Genomic DNA, 22,706 nt, shown 5'->3' with positions numbered 1-22,706 from the left:
CGGAATTGCAGTCAGTTGACAAGTTGACTTTAGTGCAGCTATAACTAAATGGATTTACTGCGCTTGTTAGGTAACATTTTCGTTCTTAATTATGAAGTTAAGTGTGTTGACGACACTATTGGCCACAACAGGTGTCTTTAATGTTGTCGTTCACTATTTGTGAGTGCAACGTACCGCAACCAATCCACATTCACTACTTACGAGGGCCGTTCAACAAGTAATGCAACACATTTTTTCCTCGGCGACTTTCGGTTGAAAAAATACGGAATTTGTTGTAGAACATTGTGGAATATTCCCACTTAGGCTCCTATAGCTCCACGAAGTTCCAGTGGGTGGCAGTGCTATACATAGCCTCCAAAATGGTTTCCGTAAAGGGTGCGTTCCAAACAGAGAGCTGTCGTTGAGTTTCTTTTGGCAGAAAACCAGAGTATTGCAAATATTCATAGGCGCTTGCAAAGCGCCTATGCAGATCTGGCAGTGAACAAAAGCACGGTGAGTCGTTGGGCGAAGCGTCTATGATCATCACAATACGATCGCGCAAACGTCTCTTCTCCCGCCTGCCGGCCGACTGCACACAGCTGTACTCCTGCAATGTCAGAATGTGAGGGCACACTCTCATTCGAGGTGATATACGGATCACAATCAAACATCTCGCTGCACAACTGGACGTCTCTGTTGGCAGTTCCGACACACTCGTCTACGAGTTGCGGTACTCAAAGGTGTGTGCTCGCTGCGTTCCTCACCGCCTAAGACCATAAAGAGCTTGAAGAAGCACCTGTGCAGAATTGGTAGCGTGTTACGAGGCTGATAGTGACAACTTTGTCGAACATCGGCACAGGTGATGAAAATGGGCTCCTAACTTCGAACTGGAAACAAAACTGCAATTCATGCAGTGGCGCTACACCACCTCTCCTTCGAAGAAAAAGTTCGAAGTGTCACCCTCAGTTGGTAAAATCATGGCGACAGTCTTCTGGGACTCTGAAGGGGCTATTCTGTCTGACGTCTTCCCTCATGGCGCAACGATCAACTCTGAAGTGTATTGTGCTACCTTCAGTAAATTAAAGAAACGAGTTTGGTGTGGTCGTCCCACTTCTCGTTCTCCAAGACAACGCAAGGCCCCACACAAGTCTACGAACCTGAGAGGAGTTCACAAAACTTCGCAGAACTGTTCCTCCTCGTACATGCCACAGCACGGATCTCACATCTTTCGACTTCCACCTGTTTGGCTCAATGAAGGATGCACTCCACGTGCAGCAGTGCATGTGTGATGGGGAGGCTGCTGATGCAGTAGGACGTTGGCTCTGACGTCGACCAGCCAGTGGCACACAGGCCCTCCCAGGAAGTATGTTGAAAAATAGGGTTTTGCAGCCAAAAGAGTAGGGAATAATATGGCGTACTGCACAATCACCGATACAACCAACACGCTCTCAGAAAAAAATGTGTTGCATTCCGTAGAAATATTGGAACACGTGAGGCAATACTGACTTTACGACTTACCTCAGAAGAAAGATTACGGAAAGGCAAATCTACGTTTCTAGTATTTGTAGACTTAGAGAAAGCTTTTGACAATGTTGACTGGAATACTCTCTTTCAAATTCTAAAGGTGGCAGGGGTAAAATACAGAGAGTGAAAGGCTATTTACAATTTGTACAGAAACCAGATGGCAGTCACAAGAGTCGAGGGGCAGGAAAGGGAAGCAGTGATTGGGAAGGGAGTGAGACAGGGTTGTAGCCTCTCCCCGATGTTAGTCAATCTGTATATTGAGCAAGCAGTAAAGGAAACAAAAGAAAAATTCGGAGTAGGTATTAAAAGTCCATGGAGAAGAAATAAAAACTTTGAGGTTCGCCGATGACATTGTAATTCTGTCAGAAACAGCAAAGGACTTGGAAGAGCAGTTGAACGGAATGGATAGTGTCTTGAAAGGAGGATATAAGATGAACATCAACAAAAGCAAAACGAGGATAATGGAATGTAGTGAAATTAAATCGGGTGATGTTGAAGGAATTAGATTAGGAAATGAGACACTTAAAGTAGTAAAAGAGTTTTGCTATTTGGGGAGCAAAATAACTGATGATGATCTAAGTAGAGAGGATATGAAATGTAGACTGGCAATGCCAAGGAAAGCGTTTCTGAAGAAGAGACGTCTCAGGTAGTCGTTTCTCGAAGTATTTGTATGGAGTGAAGCCATGTATGGAAGTGAAACATGGACGATAAATAGTTTGGACAAGAAGAGAAAAGGAGCTTTCGAAATGTGGTGCTACAGAAGAATACTGAAGATTAGATGGGTAGATCACATAACTAATGGGGAGGTATTGAATAGAATTGGGGAGAAGAGGAGTTTGTGGCACGACTTGACAAGAAGAAGGGACCGGTTGGTAGGACATGTTCTGAGCATCAAGGGATCACAAATTTAGCACTGGAGGGCAGCGTGGAGGGTAAAAATCGTAGAGGGAGACCAAGAGATGAATACACTAAGCAGATTCTGAAGGCTGTAGGTTGCAGTAAGTACTGGGAGATGAAGAAGCTTGCACAGGATAGAGTAGCATGGAGAGCTGAATCCAACTAGTCTCAGGACTGAAGACCACAACAACAACAACTTAATGATGGCCCCTCATAATGAAAAACGTGCGTACACATGCTATTCTCTGCAGTGAAATTCTGAGGGACAAACTATACGGATGGAGGCTAAGACTAACCTACGACATCCCTACATAAATCTCAGTCGGTGAGACTTCCTCATAATACAAACATGTATGAGAGATGGGCACACATCATAAGTACGGCTTTAAAGGAGTAAACCGATGAAGACAGGATTTGCTGCTGTTTTATGCCCTTACTCGGATCTATGATTATGCGACAAATCTAGCTCAATTCTACGTCTCCTGTCCTGTTCTGACCCCGTTATTAGTTTTTCTCTGCACCCTGTATATATTTAAAATGCTGCATAAAATGACTGTAAAAGTAAATTGAGTGTTTGGTGGAAATCACTCTCGTAAGACCATGGGAAACGACTGGTACTCACATCCGCCTGCAGCATGTTGTAGTGCTCCTCCTTGGCGCAGAGCGACTCCTTGAGGACGGCTATGTGCCTCTGGTAGTCCTGGTGCTGCTCCTCGAGCGTCTTCATCTTGGCGCTCATGGCCAGGATCTCCTGGTCGCGCCGCTGGATCTCCGCGCGGAACTCGTCCAGCTAGCGAGCCACACAACAAGCAGACATCAGAACGGCGCAGTCGGAAGCTACGTGCATGCACACTCAGACACACTCACCAGGGAGACAATTACTTCCCTCACTTATAGATCACTCAATTTTAAAGGGTCGGCAAGTTAAGACCCATAGTAGCTCAATCTGGTTCTAATTCTGGCAAGTAAACTATGAAATTATTTCCTCCAGAATGGAATTTAAAGCTTCTAAATAGCCAAATTCAAATTTAGTAACAATTTACTTAGATTCTTGTTTTCTTTAATAATGAATCAGAAATTTGAAATTTTTGCAATTTTAAATTTTTTTCTAGTCGTCACTCAAAAGTTATTTTTTTTTTTGCAAAGATACTGGACACTATTAGAAAATTAAAAAATTATGCCCCTGGGTCTGATGCTGGAACAATGCTCCCTCTAACATAGCAGCAGCAAAAAAAAAAAAAGGAATGATGAATACAATAATTTTGTAGTACATATTACAGTGGTGTCAGAAGAAAAAAATTAAAAAAAATAGTACAATTAACACTAATACTGCTTTCATACATCAATACACTTATACCAGTTAGTGCAAAACCCTACTGTGAGGTCATGACATGCATAGAAATTGGGTTTTTCTGATTCGCTCGTTCAATGTCAATGTTGTTCTTGTAGTTACTTTGATTATGTCTCGTTTTAGATATGAACTCTGGTGTATGTGGATCGTCCCATACATTATAATTTCAACGAACTATGTCAACAGTGTGCTAGATCGTACACTCATGATAATGATGGTTCACTTCAAAATGACAACAGAGTCGAAACTGACCCACCGTAGATAATTTTTGGCAAATGAAAATAGTCTTGCATGAAAAATGGTTTCATTTAATTTAGCATCGCTGGGGCCAATGCTTAAACTATGTGTGCGCTTTAGCTTACAGGTTTTGGAAGTGGACCGCTACGGTCGCAGGTTCGAATCCTGCCTCGGGCATGGATGTGTGTGATGTCCTTAGGTTAGTTAGGTTTAAGCAGTTCTAAGTTCTAGGGGACTGATGACCTCAGAAGTTAAGTCCCATAGTGCTCAGAGCCATTTGAACCATTTTGAAATGCCAGGGGGGAGGGAAGCAAACCCCATAAAGCACAGTGACTCCTGCAGGGAGAATTGAAGTGCAAATGGATTATTTTCAACAATATCTAACATGATTGTTGAGTGCGTTAAAGGAGTAATGGTGAAGGACTGAATTCGAATCCAGGAGAACAATGTTCAAAAACCCATCCAGGTTAGGGAGTTTCGCGATTTCTCTAAGTCACTTAAAGTGAAAATCGGGATGTTTCTTTCAAAAGAACAGAAACACGCGAATGATTGCCGAATCTGAACTGTGCTCAGTCTCTGTCGACGGAACGTTAAACCGTAATTCTTTCCTTTCTTTCTTTTTTCTCCAGAACCTGACAATTTTATGGCCGACACTAAAAATTGTCTGAGCATACCCAGACACAAATGAATAGTCAACGCGCTTCTCCTAACTAGGGAATACAGCAGTCTATGTCCCGGAGGCACCGAACAAGCATGTGTAAACAGTGAAATGTTGTGCCTGTGTAGGTGATGGATGGATCACGTGTGATGTTGAAGATGGATAGTCTTATCTCACAGGAACAGTATTGTCCATCTTATTGACGAATAACTTTAAAATATGCAGTTCCGCTTCGGAGGTCCCTGCTTTGTTGAAAAACATCGGACCGGCAATGTGCTTATCAGTTATCAACCTCTCGATCGTGAATCAACCATGCCCGTTCACTTTCACTTAATTACCAGTAATGACAAGTTAGACCCTTTCGCAGTACATGTTACAACCCCAACTGTGATTTCTTGCGCCACGTTGTAGCAAGGACCGTGAATTTCTGCTCTCTTTACTCTAAGTCGGCACGTGTAAGCGGTGGAACAGTTTCTTGGGGGTGTTCTAAATGACTTCGGATATCATCGAAGTTACTGCTGACATGGAGGACAGTATTTCCTTCAATTCGAGTTTGTGCTCTATAAGGGGGCGTAATTAATTTCATGTTGTCTCTGACACGCATTCTGGTGCCGTTTCACGGAACAAATGCGCACAATAAGCATGCGCTGCTCTATGGTGCGCGGTGCTGCTCGTGTTTTAACTCTTGTGCGGTCCACAACACACCGGGTTCCGTGCTCTCATGTTAGTGCCGCTGCACCGTAACGTGGACATATGGGTTCGATTCCCAGCACGAGCAAGCGTGTGGGACTTAGGTGTGTCGTTGTGTCGTTACTGTGTGTGCTCTCTACAGCTGTTGAAATAAATAGTGTAAATGTATATTTATCGATGTCGTGATTTTAAAAATGAAAGAGAGAAGAAAATGCGTTTAAACAAGTAAATGTATAATCAATATGTGATTTATTTATTTACTACTGTGGTTCACGACCGGGTATAAGGCTTCCTAAGATTGCTTGTGACGCATGCGCATTTGTCTCGTTGACTAAAATTAGTGCGTGTATTGCGTAGTTCCGTGTTGTCGCTGATGACAGGTAACAATGGTAAATAAATACAAATATGGCAGAGAGTTCAAAATTGGTGAAATGAATGACCGATCTAAATTCTCGATTTAAAAACAGGAAGAATGCCCGTACTTACACAGCACCGACTAAGAAATTTCACACAGGGTTGCAAAGTGGTAAAATCGTCATCTCTTCCTCTGTTCGTACCTTCCAAGGACGCTTCATGGGTAGGCTCAGTGGCTAAGTGTCAATCGAGGTGAAAAATGCCAAATTTCACAGCTGTTCGGAGTTGACGTTAAACTGTTGGTATCACCATAACTGGCTAGGTCAGTCAGTTCTAAGACCGGAGAGAGAGGAGGGCATACCCCGCACGTTGTCTAGTAAACCGTTGTGGTTTCGAAACCACCCTTCAGACTTTCAGACTGAGAACAGCTGTACCTGTTTCCTTGCAAACAAGAAAGATATGTGACAGTTATGGCTCTGACCCACACTAATTTTCTGTCATCTGTTCAAATCCAACGTTAAAAGATTCAGTTCATAACAGTAAACTAGAGGGCATGTACAATTCCGAGATTCTGTGTAAGTAATTATTTAAACCGAGAGCATACTAAACATATTTCTCACCGTCGGTAAGTCCTAAACAAGAGGTTGGATCTCCATCATAAACGGCAACTAAGCGTTTAAAACTTAAGGAAAATATTTTATTATTTTTCACGCAATTTCAGAAATCGCTTCCTTGAGCGCTGCGACATTTTGCGACCTCTTAACATTAAGCGTTTCTGATGCGTTACGACAAGGTCCTGCATGTAACTATAAGGGGCGATCAAAAAGCTTTCCTTCGGAGACTTAATAGTCCAGAATTGGTATGCTAACCAGGCCAAATAGCCGTGAGCACTGATGAAATCATCCTATAGACTTACCGGTTGAAGATACTTGTTTGATAAAACACCGTGTCCTGCTGTGTGAAGAAATCCGCCTACTGCACATCCTCATCAACAGGAATAGTCGTCCTTCAGGGCAATTTTTACGGGACCGAAGGCGTCATAATCGCCTGGGGAGAGATTAGGACTATAGAGCAGGAGTTCGAGTATCTCCCACTTGAATTGGCGTAATTTCTGCGTTCCGACATTCGAAGTGTTGGGACGTGCGTTATTATGAAGTAGCAGCACCCGTTGATGCACCAATCCAGGACCGTGGGTTTCGACAGACGTGTTGCCCAATACACATTGTTAATTCTCCGATGGATGTCTACCTGTGTTTGCCCTTCGACAGCCAAGAACGGAATAACGGCACGTTGGTCTTATTTTGACGCATTTGGCAATAACGTCGCCATAGTTCACGTTTCCGCATTTACCGCACGCACTTGGAAAGACACAAGTGCCACACTAATTCCTTGTCTACATTTCCGTGATCACACACCAGTAGCGGAGTCGCGCTACGTGGCATATACGCAACAGCAACGCCCTGAAACGGAAAATTTTTTGATCGTCTTTTATACACTGAAGAGCCAAAGAAACTGGAACACCTGCCTAATATCGTGTAGGGTCTCAGCGAGTACACACAAGCGCCGCAACACGACGTGGCTTAGACTCGACTAATGTCTGAAGCAGTGCTGGAGGGATCTGACACCATGAATCCTGCAGGGCTGTCTGTAAATCCGTAAGAGGAGGTGGCGATCTCTTCTGAACAGCATGTTGCAAGGCATCCCAGATTTGCTCGATAATGTTCATGTCTGGGGAGTATAATGGCCAGCCGAAGTGTTTTAACTCAGAAGAGTGTTCCTGGAGCCACTCTGTAGCAATTCTGGACGTGTGGAGTGTCTCATCGTCCTGCTGCAATTGTCCAAGTCCGTCGCAATGCACAATGGACATGAATGGATGCAGGTGATCAGACAGGATGCTTACGTACGTGTCACCTGTCAGAATCGTATCTAGACGTATCAGGGGTCCTATATCACTCCAACTGCACACGCCCCACATCATTACAAAGCCTTCACCAGCTTCAATAGTCTCCTTATGACATGCAGGGTCCATGGATGCGTGAGGTTGTCTCCATACCCGTACACGTCCATCCACTCGATACGATATGAAACAAGACTCGTCCGACCAGGCAACATGTTTCAAGGCCGGCCAGAGTGGCCGAGCGGTTCTAGGCGCTACAGTCTGAAACCGCACGACCGCTACGGTCGCAGATTCGAATCCTGCCTCGGGCATGGATGTGTGTGCTGTCCTTAGGTTAGTTAGGGTTAAGTAGTTCTAAGTTCTGGGGGACTCATGACCACAGCAGTTAAGTCCCATAGTGCTCAGAGCCATTTGAACCATTTTTTGAACATGTTTCCAGTCATCAACATTCCACGTCGGTGTTGATGGGCGCAGGCGAGGCGCAAAGCTTTGTATCACGTAGTCATCAAGGGTGTACGTGTGGGTCTTTGGCTCCGAAAGCCCATATCGATGATGTTTCGTTGAATGGTTCGCACACTGACACTACAGCAATTTGCGGAAGGGTTGTACTTCTGTCATGTTGAATGTTTCCTATCAGTCGTCCTTTGTCTCGTTCTTGTTGGATTTTTTCCGGCCGCAGCGATATCGGAGGTTTGATGTTTTACCGAATTCCTGATATTCACGGTACACTCGTACGGAAATATCTCCACTTCATCGCTACCTCGGAGATGCTGTGTCCCATAGCTCGAGCGCCGACTATAACACCACGTTCAAACTCGTTTAAATCTTGATAACCTGCCGTTGTAGCAGCAGTAACCGATCTGACAACTGCACCAGACAATTGTCTTATATAGTAGTTGCCCACCGAAGCGCCCTATTCTGCCTGTTTACATGCAGTATCTCTGCATTTGAATACGCATGCCTATACCAGTTTCTTTGGTGCTTCACTGTATTAGGTAGTGAATAGTCGTAATAAAGGCAATTTAGAATTTTTTACACGAAGTTATAAATATAGTCAGTTCAAGTGTATGTCAAGTGATAACAGGTTCTGCGCATAACTAGCTACTCGGTAGTAAATATTCACAGCTAATACAATTTACAATTTTTTACGTATAGTTATGACACGGTCTGCTGAAGTGTGCAAGTTCATTGTTAACGCGACATTTGGTTAACACACCGAAGTAAGAAGGAATGCAAAATAAAGTCGCTGAAAGATATCGTGGATGGGCTGAGGGCGGCGGATTGTCGGTTAATGTGGCCTTGTATCGGTTCCGATGTGACTGTTTCAATTTTCATTCTCCATTAACGTAATATCGCTACCACCAAACGTTGGGGACGTATCCGACTGAATTAAGATATCAGATCAATTTTGTATAGATGAGCGCGCACTCAGCGGAATGCAATTTTGAATGAAGGTTTGCTACGCGTTGCGTGTCATCCTTTTCTGCCTGATTCTGGACATGTTTATCAACTTCGGACTCGCCTCATGCTGGGTGACACAGAAAAACGGGAAAATTTCCACAATCCAATAAAACTAGAAACGATGAAGGAAAGACATTGCATTCATAGTAATTGAAACCTTACAACTTTGCCATTTACGAAACGTGGATGGCATTTATCATTTTTTTAAAATTACGTCCATTAGATGGCGTCCTCCTGTTCGAATACATTCCTGAAATTTGCTGTTGAGATTTCTCATTTACTCCTGCAACATCTCAGTTGGGATACTGTGAATTGCATCCCGAATTCTCTGTTTTAACTCATCCAGGGTTCTTGGTCGAGTCGTGTGGACTTTGTTCATGAGGTAGGCCCACAAGACAAAAAATCACAAACGGATAAATCTGGTGATCTAGGGGGCCAGGGAATGTTACCGAATCGCGAGATCACACGGTTGCCAAACAATTCTCGCACATAAGCTATTGATTGCCGTGCAGTGTGTAATGTCGATGTGTCCTGTTGAAACCAGGCTTTTTGAACGACTGGGAGGTTGTTCAATGCAGATGTAACGGAAGTTCGTAACATCTCCACGTAAAGATCGGCATTGACAGTTATTGTGTTTCCCTGTTCATTTGCGAAAAATGTGGTCGCTCTACTAGCGTGTAAAGGTCGCTCACGAACATCATTAGGATTTGTGTTTGCCCAATAACGGTAGTTCTGTTTATTCACATAACCTGTGAGATGAAAATGTGCCTCATCTGAAATCCATAACTTGTTTAGAAGTTCATCGTAATTTTTGTTATCATTTGTTGACAGAATCCTAATCGTAACCGGTAATCGTTGTCCTTCAATTGTTGCACCATCTGTAGTTTTTGTACGGATTAAATTTTAAATCAAGATGACGAATTCTGTTAACACCCGGGACATTCCAACCACTGCTGCTTGCTTACGAATTGAATGCCGTGGGCTCCTTAAGACAGACTTGCGTACGACATCAATGTTCGCTGGAGAATGAGGGCAGATCGAGTCTCTTAAGAGTTATTAATCGAACTTATCGCGTGTTTCGCCGGAACGTCGCCATGGCGTCCTAAATTATAAAAAAGTCGAAACTCCCTCTGCGCCGCTACCAAACTATCATTGCTTTAATAAAACATTTTTATGGTTAACGCACGCTGTTGTCCGTTCCACTGAGCCATGATTACTGAAATGGCGGACTGTTTACTCGCTAACTGTCACGAACCCGCAGTGCTGCCACCTGCCCATGGCTGCCACTACTCATTTCAAACATCCCCTTTATTCTGTGTCACCCTGTCCGTCCTGTTTGCATTTTGTTCATGAAGATTCAGTGCATAACCTTCTGTCGTTTTGTCAAATAAATCTCTGCAATCGTCTTGATTAGTGTTTGGCCAATACTTATTTCGCTCAGCACCACCAGTTGCCATTGTCAGAACTGACAATAAAACTTACAATGTGAAAGTAATTAGTATTTGGAACAATTCCTTTTTGCATAGTTGAAAAAACCCGCGTACTGCAACAGCTGTATTCTCAAGTCTCGTCTCATCCTCATGACAGCAAGCCTTTTTGTACAACTGCATCCGTTCACTAAGTTGTTTTGAACGAGGCTTGATCAGGAAGCGACTGGTCAAAATATTAAGAAACTATTATGTTGTGGTGTGTTAGTGCGCGGCTACCTCTCGACACTGACCTGTATATTTACGGTGTGACAGGTTTCATAGAAATCCAGTGGTCGAGCACCTAGCTGGTAAATATTGCATATGAAGTTTGACTCAAAAAAGGAAAGCGACTGTCGTAGCGGATTTTTGTATTTGTCGAACACGTTAAGTTAGTGATGGTAGCCTTCAAAGTACTGGAATTATTTAGAACCTGCATTCGTTTCTTCTAGCCCGAAAAATATTTCAACGCGTTATTTATCATAAGGCTGCGATGGATCTTTCGGTGGAGCCCAGGGACACGTCCGTAGCAAACTATTCCTCCACTTCACAAATGAACGATTTCAATCAAGCTTGCCGTGCCGTAAGGATACAGTTCAAGGTCGTGAAACAGATGCGCACTAATAAACCACGGCAAATAGTCTATAAATAATCCGAGCCGTTTCTTTTCATTTTATTAATACATGTACCTACTTTAGAGGTAAATGAAAATGTTGGGCTCTTCCAATGTCTCATTCATAAAAATTCAACTTCACAATATTCATTGAACACGTGTGAGTATTCTAAGGTGCGGGGAGTATAAAATACATTTACATCCATATTCCGTAAGGCACTATCCCGTACGCGGCGCAGGGTACCGTGTACAGATACTATTTGTCTCTTAGGATATTGAGCGGAAAAAATTAATCCTGATCCCAAACTAGATTCCTGGAATTTCAAAACTCGGCTCTAATTTGATTTGTGTAGCCTTTCTTTCAGTGCTTCTGCGTGAATATTTTTCGAGTATTTCTGTGAGGCTTCCGTGCTAATCGAATGACACCCATCATGCATCATATGTATCTTCCACGAAATTCCACATTTTTCGTGAACCACCCAAGCCTAATTACGGTCCATACGATTAAGCGTAGGGGTACAACTATACACTGCATTAGAATACCAAACCTATGTTACTTACTTACAACACAAATACTACTTACATAACGCAGTAAACGGCAGCAGAACGAATGACACTTCAATAACAAATAAAAATCAACAAAAACTGAGAAAAAGTTTTAAGCAGATGACGTTACAGTCTGGTATAATGTTTAGAAGCAAACCAAAAGGTGTATGTTCTGAGGAAAAGGAATAAGTATTTTTAAAACCTTATTCTTCCACATAGCATAATTTTAACAGCAACTATTGGTACTTCGTCATATAAATAAAAAAAGTAAAAAGGAAAGAAAGAAACGGTTGAAAACGTTATGTTGCTTTGTTTCTCTTTGGACAAGTAAACGATAATTTTCTTAAGAACTGATTTCAAAATATTTCTAATCCCTCTGTTTGGCTTTAGTTTAACACAGTTTCACGAGATACACTTCCGCCAAACGATTTTATATTCGAAGCTTTATATGAAAGCATACTTTTCATCTCTTGCATAGTGGAGCGTAAGATAACATACAACAATACGGAAAGTAATTCGGCGATATTAATCTCGCTCTAGTTACAATTACAGGTGTTATTATCTAGAATAAAATACAGACTGGGTACAAAGCACTTCATGCTTGTCAGAACAGTTAATCAAATGATTGTTAAACAGTAGAGCAACGGTTTCCAGTTATCATGGCTACACGATTACGAGCATAGAATTAACTTTTGACGCGATTACGAAGATAAATTGGTGCCCCCTGCAACGATGTATTTTCACGGCTGTATTAAAGTCAAGATATCTCTGCTTAGCCGTGGTGGAAAAAGCAGTAAAAAGAATTTCCAGTCGGAAGAATGGTATCTACATCGAGAGAGAAGCGGGTTCGCCGCAAACTGCACACACCAACGTCCGTAATTTGGTCTCAGTCGATGCTATTTTTTCATTAACTTGGCCACGCGTTCTGTCTCATAACAATATTTCAATTTACTTCTCTGTGTAGAATGACACAAAACGACCACGACATGATAACCACGAACGCAAGGGAATAAACAGGAAATTGTTCCGTCCACGTTGAACTGAATGTTCAATAGAAACGGCGCAATATAAATTGATAGGGGCTAGTAAAAAGAAGCAGCTATTTCGATAATTGAAACGAATATGACCATGGGAGAGGAGCGTTTAAAACGACAATGTAGTACTCAGAGACGTTCCATCAACTGCGGCAAAAGTATGCATAGTAGATCGGTAACTTGCAACACTGATTCTCTTACTCAGTTTTCTTAATAATCCACTTACAGCAATAACAGTAAAGAATAAGTCCCTCGTCCAAAGAAGTAGATATGTTTTATCCGTATTCATGAGTGCATCAGAAAACTGTAAATATTTATTTTTTCGATTTCTTCTATTTTGCCAGAATTCTATACATCAGATACCATACGTTATCTAGAAACAAATTCAGGTGATGATTGAGCTACAGTGATGTGGAACTTTCACGAACTATCTCTGAATACCGGTGTACCAAGCCATTCCTGCATTTGCTTAATCCCGATCACAGTATAAATGGTCACATTTCTAAACTCAAAACGAGGGCAAATAATTCTTGGAAAAAAGTATGGGAAAAAACACAGAGGCACAACGTTCGCTAGTATCAAAATGGGTAACTTGCTCTTCCAGACGATCTACGATTACAGACTGAGCATGCGACACGCGATACATAACGTAAATAAGAAGAGCGTCTCTCTATCGAGCAAACTTCCTCAGATACCTCCACAGGACACTGCCTGACTCTCTACAAATTGTTTGTGCGACTTGACTTGACTTGACTTAGCAAGTCATTTTTTGCAAGAGACTGATGATGATGAGACACCGCTCGTATCACCATTAGCCATGCATGAAAATATACACTAGTTACAGAAGCATTATGGACGTGTTAAGATGTTGTAATCCGCACAGACAGTTGATTACCAGTTCCCGTGGAGAGATTTCATACCAACCAAGACTATCTGTCAGACAATAGTGTCCCATACACGCATTTTTTATTACCTACGAAAACGATCGTGTAACGATAAAATAAAGCAGGACTTTCACTTCAGAACAAATCACGGTATTGAGCTATTATTTACCATTTTCTAATCAACAGTTTTGCCACTTACGTAACATGGCGGTAGCTGTACGGTGTGTACATCAAACGTACGTAAAAAGAAACAACTCCATGTCTAACAAAAGTTTTCATGATCACAAATCTGCACCGAAGCCTTATAACCAGTACTTCACATTAGGCTTTATTTATGCCTAGGAAGGAAAAGTGTAGTGAATGAAATTTGCTAACAAAAAATAAAATAAAATAAAAAATAAAAGAGAACATAATTAACCAAATACCATACAGTTAGTTGCCTTCGGTAACAGAAATAATAAGATGTAGTAACGCGTTTTCCAGAGAAACAGAGAAGGATGGTTATGAAAGCAGAATGATAACAAACATTTTCAAGTGATTTTTCTACCATTCATCAAGTCCAATCTAATATTTCTGAAACCGTGAAACTATATTTCTTAAGTGGCCTGTTAGGAGTTCAAATAATATTGCGCTAATGTTTATTCAGATCGTTGGTTCTAGAATACCAGTTTACATTGGGATTGACGTATTCTTCTTCCGTCGTCAGTTCTTTAACTTCACGTTATAATTTCGAAAGAGTTGCACAACGAATTTGCAAGGCGGTGGTGCCTACAACTTCTATAAATTAATTGGCGATACACGCTTTTGATAGCCGAACAAAGTTGTCTCGATACTCCTTTGAGACTGAGTCTCTTTGAAATTTTTCCGTTTAACTGAATTGAAATGAGGCCACTTTCGAGGCAGAGATGAAATCTTATGATTCTTAGCATAAAGACAATACAAAACAAATGGTTTTTCTCTGTTAAAGAGTCCAAAACAACACACGCCTAGTCTTTGTAGTAAGTAGGCATAGTTGACGGTACTTTTAAACAGTTTCGTGTTCTATAGCACCGTACAAGTGTCGGTATTCTATCTGATGACATCATTGTCAATACGTTTCACGCAGCTGACAATAAATTTCGGCAATTCTCCTTTGCGATCCATTTGCTGCTGGGATTTTGCAGCTGGAAGCATTCTTTATTTTCGCCTTTATTCGACCCTATTGTAAGAGGAAGCAAACAACAATTGACTGGTCACGAAAAGTACATCACATACGCCACAGACGACGCTGACTGAGAGTCTTTTTAAACGCGATGGACTCTCACTTGAAAACGCGCCGCATTTGAATATAAAACATGCGTAGTACAACAGTTAATTATTCAAAGGTGCACAGTTGGCGATAATCTGTTTTTGCATTTCGTGTTGATCTAATAATTCATACAACGTGCTACCTAAATGCTTTGCTCCAAGCGCAGCTTTTTATCAGGTTTCCCATCACTTCGATATTGTACAGTTTGAGCAAACCACATATCCTTTTTTTTAATAAACATTGTTTTTGCTTCTCTTATTCATCGTTTTATGCGTTCTCTGTTTCTTCCATCTTCAGTTATCTTACTACCTACGTATTTGTACGGTCTCGTTTATTTTATTTTATTTTATCCCCTCTAATTTTAATACTTACTTTTTGATTCCTGGAACCACCCTAGCACATTTTTTGTGTTAATTCCCGTTTCGTATTCACCCCTTAGCATTGTATCATCCCTTCTAAAACTCTCTGCACGTTTTTCTCGTCCGGGCTCTCACAACCATAGCATCCGCAACTCTCTTTTGCATACGTAATAATAACTATATTAATCATGAGAACTTGATATTAGTGCTCAAAACGGCTGCAAACGTGCGTTTCAGTGAATACAAAGAAAACTGGTAGATTAAAGAGAGGTGCTAGATTTTCATTTACGGCAAAATATTTATCTGTAATTTATTTGTTAACGGATACTCCACGCTGGTATAAGTAAATAAAAACTGTCGTAATGGAGGCGTTCAAGTAATTTACAGAAAAGTGCCCAGTAAGTTATGTATTTAGTTGATTACGAATTTATGAATATTGTCTATTTCCCCAAACGCAGACAGCGAAAATATCAATCTGAAACCTAGATTAGAATGGAAAATCTGAGTAAAAATAAGTCACTTGAAAAACTGATGTACTACATAATTTACTAATAGCGCTGGACTGTAACAAATCTATGAACAAATTCTCCTTTAAGCAGCATTAGGTTAAATCATTAATGAGTAGAAAATACACTTTATACTTAACTCATATGCCTTAATTTAAAATTTTTAGTAACTACTATCTGTACAATCTTTTTTTTCTAATTTCATTACCACTTTACAATGAAAATAGTTTCGTTCTGACACCACTGTATGAAAAGTCGTTTCTCCAGAAGCAACACCCATAAGGATTCTATTTGTTAAAACTAGATTTGCATACATAAGCATAGGCATGAAGATATGAGAAAATGGTTAGAATGATGCGTGATGCAGACATTAACAATACTGCACTAATTCCTATTAGTTTACCAAAAGCGCTGTAAAAAAAGTCACACTGTAGAGGGAACATTGCTCAAGTAAGCGCAAAAAAGGATTTATTTTTTCAAAAATGCAAACTCACTGGCCTACGTAGCATTTATAAATTCGAAGTAGGCGGCAGCACAAGAGCTTGGCATGCACATCACAGAAGTGGAATTACCCCATTCGTTACTTTCCTTCATTTACTTGTCTCTGATTGCAGAAATTAAGTGTAGACTTGAACACGAGCTTGTCAAAGTCATGCTGAGTGAATCCGTTTAGTAACTGCTGTAAAGTTCATTCCTGGAAATACATATTCTCACAACGATAGTAACAAATACACCAAGGCATTCCGACAGTGAGGGCAAAGCCGTGTTTTCCTGTAAAAGCCAGTATTAGTTCAAATCACAAACAAGACTTACTCTATACTACAGGCTACGTAGTCTACGTGACGGGGTAACGAACGCATGCGTCATATCCTGGCAGGCCATGCTGTACTGGAGAAACGGAAAACTCAGACAGAAATATAGGACAGCATAATGAAGGTGGTAAAATGTTAGTTTTTGTCTCTCCAAAAAGTCACTAGAAGCTGTGAGGCCGTCACCAACAGTTTGGCGAGAGCAGAAAGTGAAACACAGATCAGGAAGTTTGTCACTGATGAACAAAGACGAGCACACAAACAAATTCGACATGTATGTTGGCAACATCAGACCAGCTAAAAAACGGTCTGTCGTTTACTTAACACGCACTTCCCGCACATATTGAAAAGCGTCGTCCTCTTAAATGGAGCCGACGCGGAACTTGACTTTCTTATTAATTAGTATTTATAAGAAAAAGAGGTGTCAAATTTGTTTCGGCCGATTCCGTTCCGCTGTTCATCGTGGAGGAGGGAGGAAATAAAAAGTAAAACACAACACCAGACCACCAGACAACACTACACGATGCTGTAGCCGTTCCCAAAATATATCAGCCGTCTGTGTTTAATTTTCCTGACATACATCTAAAAAGGAAAAGAAAATCATAAGATGCCATGGCCGTAATAATTTCAAAACAAAGACAAATTCCAATGCAAAAGAAAAGAAAAGATATGTAGTCAGAGATGCTGTACAGAGTAGTGGTGGGCGTCCCTGTGCTGACTTACTTGCCGCTTAATGCTAAACTCTGACTTGTCGTGCTCGGACATTGCGGGGGGGAGGGGGGAGAGTCGAGCCACCACCCCCGCCCCCGCCCCCGCCTCGCGCAGCCTATCCAGCTCTTTCTCGAGGAGGCACACCTCCTTCTCCAAGGTCGCAATTCGAGCGTCCTTCGTTTCCAGAATGGCAGTCAGGGTACTGTTAGAGGGACCGCTGGAATTTTGACTGTAAGCTTTCTCTAACTGGATCTGAAGGGCTCTAAGTGTCTCATTCGTGGCCTTTAATTCCTGAATTAGCAAGCAAAATATACATCATTCATTAAAAGAAGGCTGCACTCAGAATTTTGTCAACATTTTTAGCTTGCACCATCCTCAATAGAAAGTTCCTTGTGGAACAGCTAAACATTTCATCCCGGCACACATTTTGTTCTGCAGTTTCCACTGTTCGTTTGCAGTATGACATCCTTTACATTATGAACAGAAAATAAAGACTAATAAGTGAAAGAGACAGATGGACAGAGAGAGAGAGAGAGAGAGAGAGAAACAGAATAGCAAATCAGTTGTCCCTTTAATTAAATTACACATAACTTGATTCGTTTCAAGAAACTTGCATAATTTATGTTCCCGAGATATGACTTTAGCTTACCTACTCATTCCACATCTTAATACCTTTAGCCAATTTTCGTTTCGTTTTCTATGCTTGAAATCAAATTATATTTCTGTTGAAACTGCGTCAAAAATTTCTTCATACTTTCGCATCAAGTAAAGAGTTAACACACAATTCATAATTAGATGGACGTGTAACAATATGAACAAGAAATTTTCTTTTAAATTACTGCGAATAGTTATTTTCAAGCTAAAGAAGAATATAGCTTGCCAATTTACATATTCACTGCGTCAAAATTTTCTTCATACTTTCGCATCAAGTAAAGAGTTAACACACAATTCATAATTAGATGGACGTGTAACAATATGAACAAGAAATTTTCTTTTAAATTACTGCAAATAGTTATTTTCAAACTAAAGAAGAATATAGCTTGCCAATTTCCATATTCACTAAATTTTGATTAAAATAACTTCGTAATTGATATTTTAGCAAATTATGTGGCAGAGGATATCCATTACCAATTCACAGCTATTTCTTGGGCTCCACATGTGCTTCGCTTATTTGTCGTACCTTTCTCAGGCTTTTTTGCGTTATGCCTTAAGGCTCCGAACACACGAGCAAATCTCTGCACAATACAATGTCTCCACTACGCACATAGGGGCCTATGGCTTTGTGGAGTACAATGCAATGGAAGTGGAGAGCAGCTTATTGATCGAGTGTGCGTCGTATGCAGTGCCTCTGTAAAAATATTTGTCTGTAACTGAAACAGATGTTTGAAAATAGTTCTTCAGTGCATGCTGTACTTTTGCTAGGCGATTATAAACCGCTGTTTTTTAGATTTGTGAGTTTTCTTCGCTGTGCAGTCGCTTTTAAATGACGTTAACAAACCGTTCGAATGAAAACTACATTCTTTGCAATAAACAAACCTAGACAATGAACTGCTAATTTTTTCGTTATTAGTCATAGTTATGATGATGCTTCGAAATTAAAAAACAAACAGCATATAATTTCAAGAGCTGCCAGTGTATAATGAAAACTTATTTCGTATGTCATGTGCAGTGCAGTTTATTGTTGCATACAAACATTACAAATCAGCTTGTTTTAAAGCTGCCTAGTCGGGAGTAAGGAGATTTTCTATTATGGGAGGTGAGCTGAGTCATGCTGTGCCCAAAGCTTCCTTACCATTCCTTGCAGATTTCATTGATGTATATAAAGGTCCTCTTATGTTTACAGTGACAGTTAACAGCACATTAACAGTTTTCTTTTCATTTTGTTTAGGAGTGCATTAGATACATATTCTCATATGTCTCTGAAGGCATTTCGTCTTGTTATACGCAGTGTGACAGTTTTTTCGTGATGAACAGTCAATAACTGCTGTTGTAAATAATGTGTTGGCAATTTCATAATTCTGATTTGAGTGCCGTGCATCTGCTGTTGGGTTATCCTTCGTTGGTTTATAATCTTTACAGCTTGTAGGTCAACACTTACAATGTGGCCCTTGTTTAGCTGTAAACCAGTAATTACGCTACAATAAAGATATCAGTAACAAATCTGAATGCAAATTTTCTTTTCATTTATAGTCCACGTATCTGATGAATACTAAGTATGTCATATGCCATACACAAGTTGACAACTCTGAACCCTGTCAATGCCAATTATCAATAACAAAGTTATTTTAATTCAGTTACATGTGATATGCTTTTTAATTGTGAAAGTTATAAAGTAAAACCTTTGTGTCAGTGATTATGCAGAAAGGGAGTTCCACAAAATGACTAATTTTATGGTTTAGTCTTTCAAACTATATGCAAATTATGTTAATAATTGCTTCTGTATAGCTATTGGTTTTGTTTCAGTTGCATATTTCAAAGAAATCCTTGTAATATCTCAGCATCTTAAACACATCCATTAGAAGCTGTTGCTTTAATTACATGTTTTTTCATTGACTATTTTTAATGAAATTATATAGCTGATAATAACTTCAAAAATTATCTTTTTTGTGGAAGCAATAACAGACCTGTTATCACAAGACTCTAAGATGGTAATTTTGCAGCTTAGTAAAACATAACACTGTATTAATTATTTTACAGCATTTTTTAAAACAACTGACGATTAACACTATTCAACTGTGTAGTTTAATTTGGAATTATTGCAAAGACCTATGTAATAAGTTCAAATTTAATAAATGAGATTAAATGCAGAAGCAATTGATAAATGCACTAAAATTTTTAAGTTGGGGGGGGGGGGTTGAGTTGATTGGAGGAGTAGACAGACAGCGAGGTCATCAGTCTCATCGGATTAGGGAAGGAAGTCAGCCGTGCCCTTTCAAAGGAACCATCCCAGAATTGCCTGAAGCGATTTAGGGAAATCACGGAAAACTTAAATCAGGATGGTCGGACGCAGGATTGAACCGTCGTCCTCCCTACTGCGAGTCCAGTGTGCTAACCACTGCACCACGAACCGTCGTCCTCCCTAATGCGAGTCCAGTGTGCTAACCACTGCGCCACCTTGAGCTTGGTAATTTTTAAGTAACTGAAGATGACTTTTCATTCTGTACTTTTTCTTTTAATAAATCAATCTGGAGTCCATACTACTTAACCTTAATACTTGATCGAAGTACTGAAAAGTAAATTTTCCCTTGATATCAATTTCAATAGTAAAATGAGATACTGTGTCTCTTTGAAGTGCGTAACTCATCCTTTCCCAACAGGATTGTATTTTTACACCCTGTTCTTCAATTCACTACTTGTTTCTCATACCCCCAGAAATTAAAAGTGCACTTGCAATTGTAATATGGTGCAGCTATTGTAGTTATTCGAAAGGACAAACAGTCTTAAGGCTGTGACCATCGGTATGTTCCATGACAGACTTTTGTAAAAATTTCCACTGCCATCCATATCAGAAATTCCATTACGTGAAAGTATTTATATCTGTTAAGAAGTTCCATTTTGTACATTTATTATCGTACAATGTATTTTTAGGTAATACTGAGCTGTAGGAACCATATAGCAGTAACTTTTAAACTGTTTGAAAAAGTCACAAACAAGCTAATTCAATTATTTATGATGTTAGGATCCTGCAAATTAGAACAAGTTGTAAAGATAATGGATTTCTGAAGTATTGCAAACATACTAAGATTTTAAGCTGTCAGTCATTGATGAAATATTATTCAATACGCCCATGAAAGTTTCACTGCCTAAAAAAATATGAATTTAATATCACTCGATGTTACCTACAAAGAGTATTTCTACATCTGGTTTTTCTGTAATGTGTTACATGATATTTCATTTAGTTATCTGAATTTTGTAATAAATTGTAAGAATCACAGTGTCAGATTCTATTTACTGTATGACTGTTTAGATAACAATACTTATGCTGATTCAGTTTTTCTTATCATATGCAAAACATAATCAGCAACCAGTCAATAACTCTCTAGTTTCGGTATTTTCAGTTAGTACTTCGATATGAATCATTTTTAGATACAGTAAATTTTACTCTTAACTGAAAGAAGGAAAATCTATTTTTTGGAAATTATTGTAACATAACAATAAAAAATCCAGCTTTATGTACAAAATTAGTGCAGAGTAAACACTTCAAGCTTTTTTAGTCATTTACAGTAGAAGTTCTAGAGAGGATGGTGCACATAAACAACAAAATGTGATTTTCTTCTAACTACTGCTACTGCTAAAATTTGGCCAGCTTTTTAGTTGCAGTTTGAGAACACTTACTCTTGATCAGAAATATATAGTTTTCGAAAAATTTCATCTTTTTATTACACATACCAAACATTTAAGGAGCTGCCTCTTCCTTCTGCATGCGTGCTGGATTTATTTGTGATCACCAACAATTTATGCTTGAATTCAAGGTATCAAGAGCAGGAAACGACAGGCCGAAATGAAAAAAAAAAACAGATTTCAGTAGTACTTTTGTTTAACTAACCCTTTTCAACACGAACATTTTGCATGTTAATTGAATAAAATAATAATTAATAGAGGTATAAACAGGGCCTCACTGAAAACTGTTGAACGAAAGGACAGAGCTGGCTTATGAATGATGAATCCTGCTGGCAGTAGAAATACCACACACATTAATTTTCATGCCCCACAAGACAAAGCAATAGGGAAGGAGCAATGGGAATGTACATTACTTTAGCGTATTTTCGCAGTTAATGGCAGCATAAAGCATAAATAATTCATTAAATGTGGATAATTCTTTATCTATGCAACACAATGAACTAGTCTGGCATCGAGGGGTAATATGCCAGTCAACTAAAAGACACAATTCAAACACAGAAGCAGTGTTAAGAGAAGTAATTGCCATCAGTTGTGAAACGTTTTACATACAGTAACAGATCGGGCCAACAGACTTGCAAAACATTCACAGGCAGCCAGTCACGTCCATTAGGGTTAGTAAACATTGCACTTCTGACACCCGTGCTGGCAGGTTACAACATCCTGACCAGGATCTGTGTCAGTTCAAAGAACTGTTACAACAAATTTTTCCAACATTATCGACGTACTCACTCTCTTAGTCTTACTGAGTTCCTGGTCTCGATTCCTCACAAGATTCTCATAGTGCCGAATTTTATCCTCACTCTCTATCAGCCTGGCCTGGAGGGATTCAAATGACTCCCTGTCTCCATCTAGCATTTTACCACCTACAAAACATTCAAAGCAACGTAAACAACACAAATCAGGTGTATGCAGTGGCGGGCAGCAGGGACAGAAAAATAAAAGAGATGACAGTGAGCAACAGCGCTGAAGTTGGGTGCAGGGCTCTTCTACACAAGCGTGGTTGCTATGGACAGTGAGGTCGCAGGGCACAGACATCCAACC

General features: G+C 40.1%; 1 protein-coding gene across 1 annotated transcript in view; it reads right to left on the bottom strand.

Moving 5' to 3' along the window:
• Positions 1-22,706, bottom strand: part of LOC126484254 (trichohyalin-like) — a 731,617-nt gene that overhangs the window by 157,258 nt on the left and 551,653 nt on the right. The window contains exons 4-6 of the mRNA XM_050107675.1: positions 22,395-22,528; positions 17,277-17,555; positions 3,023-3,190 (exon numbers count right to left, since the gene is read on the bottom strand). Coding sequence (XP_049963632.1) covers positions 3,023-3,190; positions 17,277-17,555; positions 22,395-22,528 — 581 coding nt within the window. The remainder of the gene's footprint in view (positions 1-3,022; positions 3,191-17,276; positions 17,556-22,394; positions 22,529-22,706) is intronic.

This window comes from Schistocerca serialis, chromosome 6 (genome assembly GCF_023864345.2).
Source record: "Schistocerca serialis cubense isolate TAMUIC-IGC-003099 chromosome 6, iqSchSeri2.2, whole genome shotgun sequence".
NCBI classification, from domain to species: Eukaryota; Metazoa; Arthropoda; class Insecta; order Orthoptera; family Acrididae; genus Schistocerca; species Schistocerca serialis.
The sequence above is the reverse complement of the archived record's forward strand: the minus strand, read 5'-3'. Positions and strand labels throughout refer to the sequence as shown.